At 41.4% G+C, this 12,920-nt stretch overlaps 2 protein-coding genes across 4 annotated transcripts in view; one reads left to right on the top strand and one right to left on the bottom strand.

Moving 5' to 3' along the window:
• The window catches only part of mapk8b (mitogen-activated protein kinase 8b), a 48,943-nt gene extending 45,951 nt beyond the window's left edge, over positions 1-2,992 (bottom strand). Inside the window, 1 exon segment of the mRNA XM_078163711.1 lies at positions 2,713-2,992. The gene's annotated coding sequence lies outside the window, so the exon portion shown is untranslated.
• Positions 2,993-7,121: 4,129 nt separating this feature from the next.
• Positions 7,122-12,920, top strand: part of frmpd2 (FERM and PDZ domain containing 2) — a 31,196-nt gene continuing 25,397 nt past the window's right edge. For 2 of the 3 annotated variants that reach the window (XM_033610566.2, XM_033610568.2), the window contains exons 1-6: positions 7,122-7,349; positions 10,258-10,382; positions 10,578-10,741; positions 11,302-11,367; positions 11,459-11,638; positions 11,966-12,041. In XM_033610566.2, the coding sequence (XP_033466457.1) occupies positions 10,262-10,382; positions 10,578-10,741; positions 11,302-11,367; positions 11,459-11,638; positions 11,966-12,041 (607 nt within the window). In that variant the 5' untranslated portion in view covers positions 7,122-7,349; positions 10,258-10,261. The remainder of the gene's footprint in view (positions 7,350-10,257; positions 10,383-10,577; positions 10,742-11,301; positions 11,368-11,458; positions 11,639-11,965; positions 12,042-12,920) is intronic. The other variant, XM_033610567.2, reaches the window with a different exon arrangement.

The following is a 12,920-nucleotide window of genomic DNA, read 5'->3' as shown; positions in this document are numbered from 1 at the left end:
TATTTTTTTTCCAGTTAGTACATTTTGTTTTAATGGATTTTAGCTTGTTTTCTGCTGGCAAAAAGTTGCATTAACATTATTACTGTTAACTGTGACTGTAAATGCACCTCATAAGTGCTATATTGTAGGTAACTAGACTTGCTTGCATTTCTAAACGATGTTTCGCCTCTCATCCAAGTTGAGAGGCGAAACATCTGAGAGGCGATGCGTCTTCAAGAAACGCAAGCAAGTTCAGGTACAGACGATAACGCACTTGTGATTACCACGACCTGGATGACTGAGAATCTTCAGCGACATGTAAATGCACCATGCTAACCAAGCAAGCAGCTAGACTAAAGGTTAGCTCCACCTTCTCGTCCAAATATGGTCACCTTTGGCTTCAAAAATCCAAGAAGATGTTGGCCAAAATGCCAAACTCCAGGCTTCAGAATGGAAGTCCACAAACCAATGGGTGATGTCACATACTTCGGCTACTTAAAGCCCCATTTGGCCATGCAGTGGATGAGAGAATACCTTACAAAGTTCTATCCAATGAAGCACGCAGAGCAAGCAAGCACACCGTCTCAAACACCAGTAAATACACCTATCCACTGGAGCATGCAGCAAGACTCAGAGAAACACCCCCATAACAAATAGTTACATTACTATATGCTTTCCACCCCCTTAATAAACAACTCACACATGCTGTTGCTTTTTTAATGGCAAAAGACAGACATGGTGCTGATATGCAGCACGTGCTATCTTTTCTGACTGACATGACTGTAGATCATTGTTTGTTTTTGTACATTGATTATTCCCAATAGATTTTCTATTTTCAGCTCAGACAATGCTTCATCATATTTTAGCTTCTAAATCTATTAAAGCTTAAGGGAATCTCTAACAAGAGGACTAGTGACTGAAATTGATGCTATGTATACAAATGTGGACTGTTGTGGAAAAAAAAGACAGCAATTTTTTTTTCTGCCATGTTGCTCAGCTGCATAATTATTATTGTTATATATACCAAACTGTGCTTGTAATCTTTACAACAAGCCTTATTTGAGCAGGCTTACATGAGGTGTAAGCACAAAGTACATTTACACAAGGATAAAAACAACAACTAATGAAATATCACATGTTGCAGAAGAGGATTTGAACATGATCCAAAGGTGTGGAAAGACACGAGAGAGTGGTGACTCCTTCTCAAGGAAACTGTCTTAGCACTCACCCATGACTGTTTGAACTGTTGCACACTGTTGTTTTATTTTGTCAGGGCTGGTTTTGGCTGTCAGCTTAGAGGGGAGCAAGCAGCACATGCCACAGTGTGGCCTGTCTTCATATCAAATATTGACTAGACCTACCAAGGCAATTTATGGTATGCACCTGTGAGCAGTATAAGCTGACCTGTTTATGGAGTTTTTAAACAAAAAGGCACTCATTCTGTGTAATATTAGCACAGAGGAGCTAAGAAATCAAAAGCCAACCTTGATACTGTTAACACCGTGATTTATCTGTTGAGAAATATTATAATGATATAATATTAACATATAATTAAGCCGCAGATCTGTCAGCATCAACCAATAGGACTCTCAGATATGAATGTGGGCTTGTTATGTGTTAGCCAGCACTCATAATCCCATCTCTGCGGGCACCTTTTGCTTTTGGTGCAGGAATCAGATTTCTTGGTGCTTTTGGCTGACCACTGCTGTTCTCTTGGCAGGTTGCTTAGAAAACCTCGCTAGCAATGTGCAGTGCAGTCCGGGAGCTACATCACCCCGAATGTGACTGCAGGAACATGTTAGATAGATAGTATAACACACAAGACACACACAAGCTGCAACCTGACTAACCTACCTTTGATCAGACAATTCTAATAACCAGATTGAGAGATTAATATCAATGATAATTTGATGGATTGCAAAACTTCACATTTGATCCCCTGGCTTGATAAGATATCCTACTTTACTGTTAAGACATGCTCACCATTTGATTGTTACAATAAAGATGATTATGCAATTGCCAAGGAGGAATATTCCCATTCACCTTTCAGTGTGCAGGTCAGTGAGGCCATTAGCACATCACATAAATCACATAAAGACCATATCAACAGACAGACTGCAGCCATGCATATAGCCACATATTGATATCCCATCTGCCCACTGTTGTTATTGAATTAAGAGAGATGCTGCTACAGCATAATAGCCAGAGTAAACCCACCTCTGCTCAGTTCACAGTGCAGGAACTGAGCACCTTACAGGCTAACAGAAACATGCAAGATCATATCACAGCAGTACATATCAGTGTTGGCGAAAACGGGGTGTATTCAAAGGCGTCAGTAAGTGATTTCTGTTTACATGGAGGATGTTATCGTTTTTCGGTGACCACACACTGGAGGTCACAGCGCTTTACTTGAACCTTTCACTACTCCCATGACCGGTAACACCACCCACAGTTCACAGTTTACAGTGGAAGCGGTGCTAATGTGTGTGTAGCCCTGACATGGATAGGTTACAGCAGTGTGCTTCCCAGTGTAGCCACTCAGTCTGGTTGCCTTTTCCCAGTTAGGCCAGACCTGTCCTGCCTGCTGTGGTGGTCACCGTGTACATTGTAGTAACACCTATTTACAGTAACGTGTGTGTGACCCGAACTTGTCTGCTCCCATCCCCCAACTGTTGACAAATAACACGTCAAACATGTCTGATAGGAAGATAAAAATCCATATGTCGAGCTCACCCCTCTCCGGTTAATTCCACCAGTGTCGACCCGCAGTCGCCGTTGCTGCCTGCTGGAGACACAACCCGGACGTTTCTCTTTTTTTTTAAAGGAGAAAAACAGCTCTTTAATCCCTTTTTCCTCCGGATACACTCCCGTTTCCCTCACACTAGCAGGCCGGGATCATCGCAGAATACATGTGTAGCTTCTACGTAACCTAATCTTTGTGCTTCCGTGACACAAGCAGTTTCTGCCATTTCATACCAACGTCGTCGAAACCTTGCGATGTTTCCTCGGCTGCACAATGAGGACCAGGGGGACGTTCAAGACCGCCTGCGCGTTCCCGGCAGCCGCTCCGGGAAGCGGAAGCGACGATTTCGCAACGTTTTCAAATGACACCGCATACAACGTGAATGTACTGCTATTTTACAGGAATTTACAGGTGTATTCATATAATTTGACATAAAATAAATACACAGAAAGTATTTAGAGTAAATATTTAGATAGCATTTTTTCAGTACATTTCTCACTGACATTTACTGTTGACAGTTACTGCTACCAAAGAAAACTGTTTCAACTCACATATTTATATACACTCGTTTTAATAAGGTAGAGGTTGGCTAATGTAGCCTGTAACTTATTTAGATAAAAAACATAAATTATTGCAAAATACAAATGCTCAATTATATGTGGTAGATACATCAAGAGGTACAGAAGCCTATTGCTGCCACATCAGAAAAAAAATGATGGATCAGTTATAGCGTGAAAAGTTTATTATTCTAACAAGAAGTTTTTCACGTTATAAAAATATAGTTTTTATGTTAAAACCTGATAAGTTATATTGTGAAAAGTTTCATGATATAACAACATAGTTTCATGTTATCTGTGTTTTGGGCCATGTTGATGTCTGTTCATTGCAAATAGCCAAGTGTCAAATCACAACCGGAGAATATGGGTGCACCTCCTCCCAAGACCAAATATTGCATTGTAATGTGGAACTTTTAATGTCCTAACAATATAAATTATCATGTTTTAACGTGAAAATATCTTACTATCTTACTATATAATAACGAAAACTCCGTCTGTGTCTGTTCCATGTTTTTCTCCTCACTGACTTGGTCAATCCATGTGAAATTTGGCACAGTGGTAGAGGGTCATGGGAGGATGCGAATGAAGCAATATTACATCACTTGGCCAAAGGGGGGCGCTATAATAACCGATTGAAATTGCAAACTTTGAATGGGCATATCTCATGCCCCTTATATCGTAGAGACATGAAACTTTGCACAGAGATGCCTCTCCTCATGAGGAACAAATTTGCCTCAAGAACCCATAACTTCCGGTAATGTAGATTTTCCGCCATTTTGAATTTTTTGAAAAACACTTAAAATCAATCTCTTCCTAGGAAGTTTGACCGATCTGCATGAAACTCGGTGAACATAATCTAGGGACCAATATCTAAAGTTCCCTCTTGGCAAAAGTTGGAAAACTTACTAAAACTGAGCTTCTATAAGGCAATGAATATTGCGGAGGGCGTGGCTCATCACATAAAGGTGGATAACATCTCAAGGGTTTCACCGATCACCACGCAACTTTGTAGTCATATGACCACACATAATCTGAGGAGACCCCTCCATTATTGACCCCATCAAACAAAATGGGGGCGCTAGAGAGCTAATTTCGTATCTCGGCCTAACCGCTAGCCTATATCGATTTTTACTAAACTTGGTAGATATGTAGAACAGGACGCCTCAAGGTGACTGCAGAAATTTAACTCTAATTGGCAACTGGGTGGCGCTATAACAACAGAAAAATGCTTAAAAATGGCTAAAATGCAACCGATCCCTGTGGCTCCCCCTGTGGCCGAATGTTTTTTTTGTTTGGTTTTTTTTTTTCTAATTTTTGGTATGACTAAGTCATGGTATGGTATGCTGTACATAATCACGGAAACTGTCAGTGTGTCATTCTGTCAGTCAGTCATTCTGTCTGTCCCACGTTTTTCTACTCACTGACGTGGTCAATCTATGTGAAACTGCACATAGGCATTGAGAACTGGCATAGGTAGAAGGTGACAAAGCTACCAGTGGGTATGGACTAGTATTGTTATAATGTGAAAAACTTAACAATAAACTTTTTGTGTTATAACTTAATACTGACACATTATTTTTTTCCTGCTGTGGCAGCAATACGCTTTCGTAGAGGAAACAAAAACTCAAAATAATATCTTTTCTCTTTCCAGACTATTTCTCCCCAGACATAACTGAGCTCAGTATAACATCAATCTGAGATTATGACCATTTTCCTATGGGATATTTTTTTAATTCCTCTCTTGAGAAATAGCTTTCTTCTTGTCTCAGCCTGATCATAATGTAAGATCTTACAATGCTCTTTTTCCTCTCTTACGGCAGTCATTTTTATTTGTCTGAAATACTCAGCTCTTGCGATAATAGTAGTATCCAAAGGTAAACTTGATTGGCTCATAAATGTGTCCACTCAATTTCAGAAATTTGTTTCAGTGATCAAATCTAAGTCTCAACTCTGTATTTTATTTGATGTCAGAGTTAAGAAACCTCTAAAAAGCCTATTAGCACTGCAAAAGAACTCCTGCTCCTGCATCATCTAGAATTTTATTGCAACTTTATGTACTTCAAGTGCCGTAATGGGCAGATTATGAAACAATGGGCCCCTGGGCACAGATATGCAAAAGGCCCCACCACCTCCACTACATGGGAGCAAGACACAGACTCTGTGGTGGCTTTGCCCCTTGTTGTTGTTGTAGCTGTTTTGTGTCTTTCTTTACTTCTTATGGATCTTTTATAATTTTGTGTCTCTTTGACATTGTTTTGTGTCTTTTCTGGTTTCTTTGCACTGTTTGTGGTGTTTTTGTGGTAGTTTTGCATATCTGTGCCCAGGGGCCCGTTATTTGATAATCTGCCCCTGCATATATTACCCAAGCAATTCAGTTCTATGCCACTGTATACTATATACCATACTAGTAGCTCAGTCCATAGGGACTTGGGTTGGGAACCGGGGGGTCGCCTGTTCAAGTCCCCGTCCGGACCAAATATGGAGCATGGACTGGTGGCTGGAGAGGTGCCAGTTCACCTCCTGGGCACTGCCAAGGTGCCCTTGAGCAAGGCACCGAACCCCCAACTGCTCGGGGCGCCTGACCAAGGCAGCCCCCTCACTCTGACATCTCTCCACTTTGTGCATGTATAGGTCCTGTTTGTGGACCATCCATGTGTGTCTTTCGGAAAATTGAATTTCCTCTCAGGGGATTAATAAATTATAAAAAAAAAAGAAAGCTAGCTAGAGTTACTAGTTACATTCAGATTTAGATTTTACATAAAAACATTTGGACCAAACCTAACCAAATGCATTATCAAAGAAAGCAAGGCTTATAATGGAGTACAGTGCCCTAAAAGATGATTTGTCAGTAATTTCAAATCCTACATAAATCATTTAATCAGCACTGTCCTCCTGATGCTTTCCAGCACCATTTTGTGAGAATTCAGCACCCAGATTAGCATACTAGATTAAGTGTATCTAATTAGGTCAATCAATCAATTCAATCACTCAGATCTGACCCTTATGACAGCTACTGCTCAAGACAGGAGGTCACGTGCACTGCCTGTATAACCTTCACATTTCCTCCGCACGTCAGCGTGTTTATCGTTTCCTGGGCCGTAAAGGACAGAGACGTAAATCCAGACTAAGTTACAAGCCCCCTCTTGATGATGTGGCTGAGGACGAAGTGGTGGGTCAGCATTTCATATGTTTACAAGTATGTGGACGAGAAAATACTGCAAATAACTGGGACGTAGTTGCACACAAAACAGCAAAAAAAGGAATAAGAAGAGTACCCTTTAGAGGCCCCCATTACCGTAACCTTTGAGGGTGTCAATTAATAAGTCTTTATAGTCTTAGACCACTCCTGACCTACTTATACTCAACTATATGTCCTTAAATATTTTACATTTTACACCACATCTAAATACAATTTTCAGAGTAACACCTTTACTGGTGTTACCTGTCCACATTTGACATTTAATATGGCTCTATGTAATTTTACATAGGTCAATTTGTTTTTTCTCACTATTATTTAGTAAAATTTGAATGCTTTTTCAACCCTGGTGGAGCGAGCCTGTAGCATATCTTCCATGACATCTGCTTACTCACCGAGCCATGTGCATTGACCAGTCAACTTAATCTATGTAAGGCCCTAATAGAAAGTGGGACAATTAATGTGTTAGTTGTGGCTGAAACATCAGATTACCACAGTGCCGCCTACAATGGCCTGGTCCTTTGCTGCCCCATCTGCCGTTAGCTTGCCCTGCAAATCCAATTATGTTCTTAAGTCCCCCAGTCTAAAAATAGTCGAAAATAATGCAAAACACAGAAACAGCACGTCATTAGTTGTGAGTGCGGAGCAAATGATGTTACGGAGCTGATGTGTCCTCTGTGTGGAGACGATTGATCTGTCCTGGGGGGAAATGACGGAGTGTGACAAGCTGCCATGACAGATAGGAGCACTCGGACGAGGGAGAAATGGGTGCAATGGCAGCAGAGGATGCATAGGGGGAAGAAGGATTAGGTCCAGAGTGACGGATGTCTGAAGGAACTTAAGAAGAATCTTTTCAGATACCAGATGAAATAAGGTAGGCTGCATAATGTGTGAGAATGTTTCTAACCACCTGCAGGCCTGAAATGTGTGTATGCAGACACAGTGCTGGTTAAGCATGAGGTACATGATTCTTTATGCTGCTGCTGTAGCAACACAACCTCCATCTGAGATGTAGGAAATTGAATGAGACTGACTGAGTTTAGGGTTGCTCCTGTGCAAAGCATCAAACTCACACAGACTAAGTAAGAAGCAAAGAGCCTGTGTGATCAGCCATCTTTCTCTTGATAAATTACCTGCAATATTTTGTTATAATTACTTGTATTTATATATCTACAGAAATGTGATTTTAAAAAGCATTTAATCAACAATAATTTTCACTCAACATATTTTGAAATGTCGCAGTAGAAAAAGCTCAAGGTGTAAATAATAAAAGTAATGACGCTGCTTCAGTGTCAGGGTCCTAGTATTGCTCATACTGGCTCGCTGTCACGCTGTCATGACTCACGGTGACACTTTAATAAAACAGAGCCATCATTAATGTTATTAGTAACACCTGTGCTTCTCCTGCTTTGACGAGTGAAAATGTCTGCTGTGAAAAAGATATTCACTAATTGCTGTCGACACTTCACCCCAGGTTGTCTTGGGTGAATTGAAAGTACACATAACCTGATTAACAGAGCCCGGTTACTCGGCAATCTCCCATGTCACCAGACATGTGTCTGACAGAGTTTTATTTCTGTTTGTGTGTCAGAAAGAGTGAAACACAGAGTGAAATGGCTGCAAAGTAGTGTGTCGAAACAGCATGAATCCCAGCAGTTGTACATTCAATTAAAGTAATATAATTTAAATTAAGATAAAGACGTGAAGTCATTACACCAACAAAATTCTTCCCTCCTCCTAGCCTCCTTTTGCCTTTTCATTTCCTCTTACTCTATCACACTCCACTCCACCACACCCATTAATGCTCTCTCTATATTTCCTATAGGAAGCTCCACCACTGGGAATAAGATGATTATAGTAAGACGCTTCCTGAAAGCAACATCCGCATGTTAATCTGAATGAAAACTCAGGTTACTGCAGTTACTGAGAACCATGCTAATACTTCAGTGTTATGTAAATCTGTTTATCACGGTAGCCATTTTTTCACGTCTATGGTACTGTTAGTTTTAACAAATGAATACTACAAACCTCAGTGGACTGCTGCAAGAAAATCATGAGTCAAAAGTTGTCTTTTTGCCAGTGCGAGGACAAATATGTTCCTAGTGAGAGCGACTAACATACATTTTGCCTGCCATCTTCTGTCCACCATTATGAAAGAGTTATGTCAGTTTGCTACTCTTCCTGTTTTGTGATGTAAAACAATCCTTCAGCCTTGACTGAACAGACTGAATTGGTCCAAAGTAATAGACTACAGTATATGGAATCTAATCTAACAAAAAAAACAAACAAAAAAAAAAACACATACTGCACAAGTGTATTGTGTCCTTTTCAAGCTTTGAAAACTAAAACTGCAGACTAATTTGGTAAAGCAAAAACCTGAAGCTCTCCATTCTGCAGGATTTTATGTGAAACTACACATTGCTTTATTTCGACAGGAAAGAGTTAAGGTATTCTTAGCAATAAACAGAAGTGTTGGATTTGTTTCCTATTAGATCTAATTCCACTAAACCCTAAGCTTGTCTGTCTCAAACTCTGACCTCTGACCTTGAAACGTTCACTGTGTCTGAAGTACTTAGTAGTGGGATTCCAGCCCGTGAGGTCATCCCGACTGGTTGTTAAGAAATGGCATGAACATTTCCCACTTAGCACAACTACTCCTGTGATGCACCATGGTATATAACAGTTATAAGGTGCTTATCTAAAGTCAGTGTATTACCTACAATAGATGATGATCGGCACATATGTACTGCTGTGGACGTCAGCAGCAACGAAACATATTTTAGCTGCCCTTTCTGATGAGGAACTGAAGCCATTATCTATGCTCAAAGCCAGACTCCATTGACAAAAACAGTAATTTTACCTTGCAGAATACGCAAGTTTCTGGTCTACCGCTGCATTGATGGGTTTGTTTGCTTGTGTTCTTGTGTGAGTTTGGTGTTTTAAAGATTAGTTTGGCTTTATCGAAGTCACACAATAACACTAACTAACTAACCAATCGAGGCAGCGGTAGACCAGCAACTCCCATGTTCTGTGAGGTAAAATTACCGTTTTTGTCAATGGAGTCTAGTGGCTTTGAAGAAACCTTAGACAATGGCTTCAATTACCTGCTGGAGAGGGCTGTGTGATGGCAAGGTAAAGTGGTGAAATACCGAGGGGTAGCTGGGCTCCGAAGGGAGGCTGGGCTCAGCCTTAGAGGTAGGGTAAGGAGCTTGGACGTCCGCAGAGAGCTCGGGGTAGAGCCGCTGCTCCTTTGCATCAAAAGGGGCCAGTTGAGATGGTTTTTGCATCTGATCAGGATGCCTCCTGGGCGCCTCCCTTTAGAGGTGTTCAGGACACGTCCAACTGGCGGGATGCCCCGTGACAGACTCAGAACACGCTCAAGGGATTACATATCTCGTCTGGTCTGAGAACGCCTTGGGATCCCTCAGGAGGATCTGAAAAGCGTTGCTAGAGAGAGGGATGTCTGGATTACTTTGCTCAGCCTGCTGCCCCCGCACCTGGGCTTTGAATAAGCAGTTGAAATGGATGGATGGATGGAGTACTAAATATTGTAAATATAGCGGACAACAAAAATACAGCAGTATATTGGTTAGCTTCTGTGGCGGACTCCTGCCTGCTCCACCAAACTGGGGGCATCCCAACTGACATCGGCTGTAGGTAGTGCACTAACTATGGACATGTACATCATTCAACCCCACGTCAAAAGTCTGAACTAACCCTCAAACAGATATTATTCAAAAAAAAAAACAAAAAAACCTCAATGTAATATATGTGTATCCCAGCAGGATGGGTACATTTGTGACCCTGGCAGAAGTGTTGGAGGCCCGGGGTTCACCACTGGATGAGGATGAGGTCTGGTGTCTGCTGCTCGCCACCTCTGATGCCTTACTGGACATTTCCAAAAAAGGTAACCACTCATCGGTTCATATTTCCTCCCAATTCCACCTGTGTCAGTGCACAGTGCTCTTCTTTCAGGCAGCATTCAAGAGCATCTAAACAGACTGAGGCTGGAACAACGTGCTCACCCACATACCACATGGAAAGACAGAGAAACCCTCTGAGTTGGTAAATGTCACCAGTTTGTGCTCTGCTCTTCGTTTAGGTTCAGGTAACATGTGCAGTGTGCTGAGCCCAGGCTCGGTGCTGCTGTCCGCCAGTGGGAGTCTGGCCTTTAAGAGCTGTGCACGATATGAAGATGTGTCCTCCTTCACAGCTCCGGAGGTCCAGCAGGGTCACGCCGCCTCCACCAGGACTGCAGCCGAAAAGGTTAGAGAACTCGGAGACTTGTTGTGAGGACATATACTACAAAATATCATGATGTAGAGAGGTGGTTCTAAAGCAAGGGGTCGGAAGATAAATCTGAGGGGTCATAAGAGGATGAATGTGATAAGAAAAAATCAAAAACGTTTCTTCTAAGTATACCATGGCTATTTTGTAGAAAAAAACTGGGTTGTTTTATCACTTCAGGCTTCTAAAAATTATTCAAATTAACCCATCTGACATTTATAAAACGCTCACAGGGTGAACATATTAAATCTTTGAAGAGACTGTGAGAAATTGCTTTGTTTTAGGAGGACACATGTTAAAAGGTTGAGAAGCAGACCATCATAGAATATAATGAAATCGTGTCCATCATTGTATACTGCTTTGTTTGGACAGAAATAATATCACAAGCCTATGCATCATGACTTTGAATCATTTAGAGATTGTTTGTGACGTTAACTCTTTAATCAGAAAGCATGAGTTACTAACTGGATGTCAGAGAAAGTGTTTTTATATGAGCAGAAATTAATGTCTCTATCATTTCCTTGTCCTGCTGTCCCCAGATGGTTGTGTACTCACTGGGGATGACTCTTTATTGGTGTGTTGATTATCATCTACCTCAAAACCAGGTACTTCCCTCTCCTTTCTATCTCTTGCCCAAACTCGTTCTTGCCTTTTCTTGGTTCTTCATCCATTTTACTGTCACCTGTTTCCTCCCAGCCGGTCCAGCTGAGTGCAGAGCTGGAGGGTTTGCTGCTGAGCATGTGCGAGGACATTGTGGTCAGGCGGACCGACCTGCTGACAGTGCTAGAGACCTGTGAACTTCACAGCAGGACCTCGATGCTGCCTCCTGCTGAACGGTTCATCAGGCAGCTGGTAGAAGATGTCTACAGGAACTCAGTGAGTGGGTGGATGAGTGGATGGTGTTGGCAGTGGCACTTCTATACCATTTCAAAAGGAGCGGGGGCAAACTGAGGCCACATGTGATTTTAGATGACAAAATTGTTACATATTACCTATAGATTTGGTTCTCCAAAAGATTAATAATACACATATTATGGGGGCACTGGTCCCCCCTTAGAACCACAATTGGATGTTGGTTTGGTTTCAGCTGGTTCAGTGAAGTCATGTTTTATTTTAAGAAGTTTTAGTTTTGTTTTTGTTGAGTTTACAGATAGCACCAACTCTCTGCTTGTTTCCTTGAGCTGGACAGTGATGTCTTTGCAGGTTGATCACATGTCCATGGCTGAAAATGGATCCCGGCTAACAGACCGCAGTCAAATGATCAGGGACAGATTACACAGTAAGAAACTGATCCCTTCTGTCAGATTTAAACTGATGTTAAAATGCATATATGGTCACACTGAGGCAGACAGCAGCCTGCTATCTTTTTATAATAAGTGTGTGTGTAAGATTTAGGGGGATTTGGTGGCGTCTAGCAGTGAATTGCGGATTGCAACCAGCTAAAACATCTCCCTTTATCAGGAGCTGAATTAACCTCAGAGGTGTCATCCTTTCCGAATCAAAAGGACCAGACAATTTAACCGCTAAAAACATTGAATAAAGCAGTTCATGTTACAAATCAGTGCATTTCTGATGCTGTTCGGCATCTCGGAGAAGGGCGGCTGACCCTCAGCATGCTACTGTGTGCTTACCCCTTTTCTCTCACAAGTTAATGTGTGCTCACCTTTATCTAAACCAGACAATAAGGAGGTTTTTACCATGAGCCGAATTATCCACAGAGGTCTCTTCCTTTCCAAAGCAAACAGACCCAGTGATTTCAACTGATTACAAAGTTACAAGTTACAAATCATTATACACCAAAGAAAACATAGGCTACTTATTATATAGTATTCTATTTCTGCCAATATATCCCCCTAAATCCTACACACTGGTCCTTTAAAGCAATAGTTTGACATTTTATGGAATAGACTTACATGCTTTTCTTTACAGAGAGTTAGATGCTAAGATTGATACCACTCTTGGATGTTTCTGTACACTTAATATGAAGCTACCATAAGCAGCCAGTCAACTCAGCATAAAGACAGCAAACAGTTAGCCTGGCTCTGTTCAACTGTGAAAAAGATGAACACAGCTCATTAGTAAATATTTTCTGTTTCGTTTTTTAAATGCACTCGAGTCAGATTGGAGTCATAAATTCGATGACTTTAAACACAACTTG

Source organism: Epinephelus lanceolatus, chromosome 21 (genome assembly GCF_041903045.1).
Source record: "Epinephelus lanceolatus isolate andai-2023 chromosome 21, ASM4190304v1, whole genome shotgun sequence".
In the NCBI taxonomy this organism is placed as follows: domain Eukaryota; kingdom Metazoa; phylum Chordata; class Actinopteri; order Perciformes; family Serranidae; genus Epinephelus; species Epinephelus lanceolatus.
The sequence above is the reverse complement of the archived record's forward strand: the minus strand, read 5'-3'. Positions and strand labels throughout refer to the sequence as shown.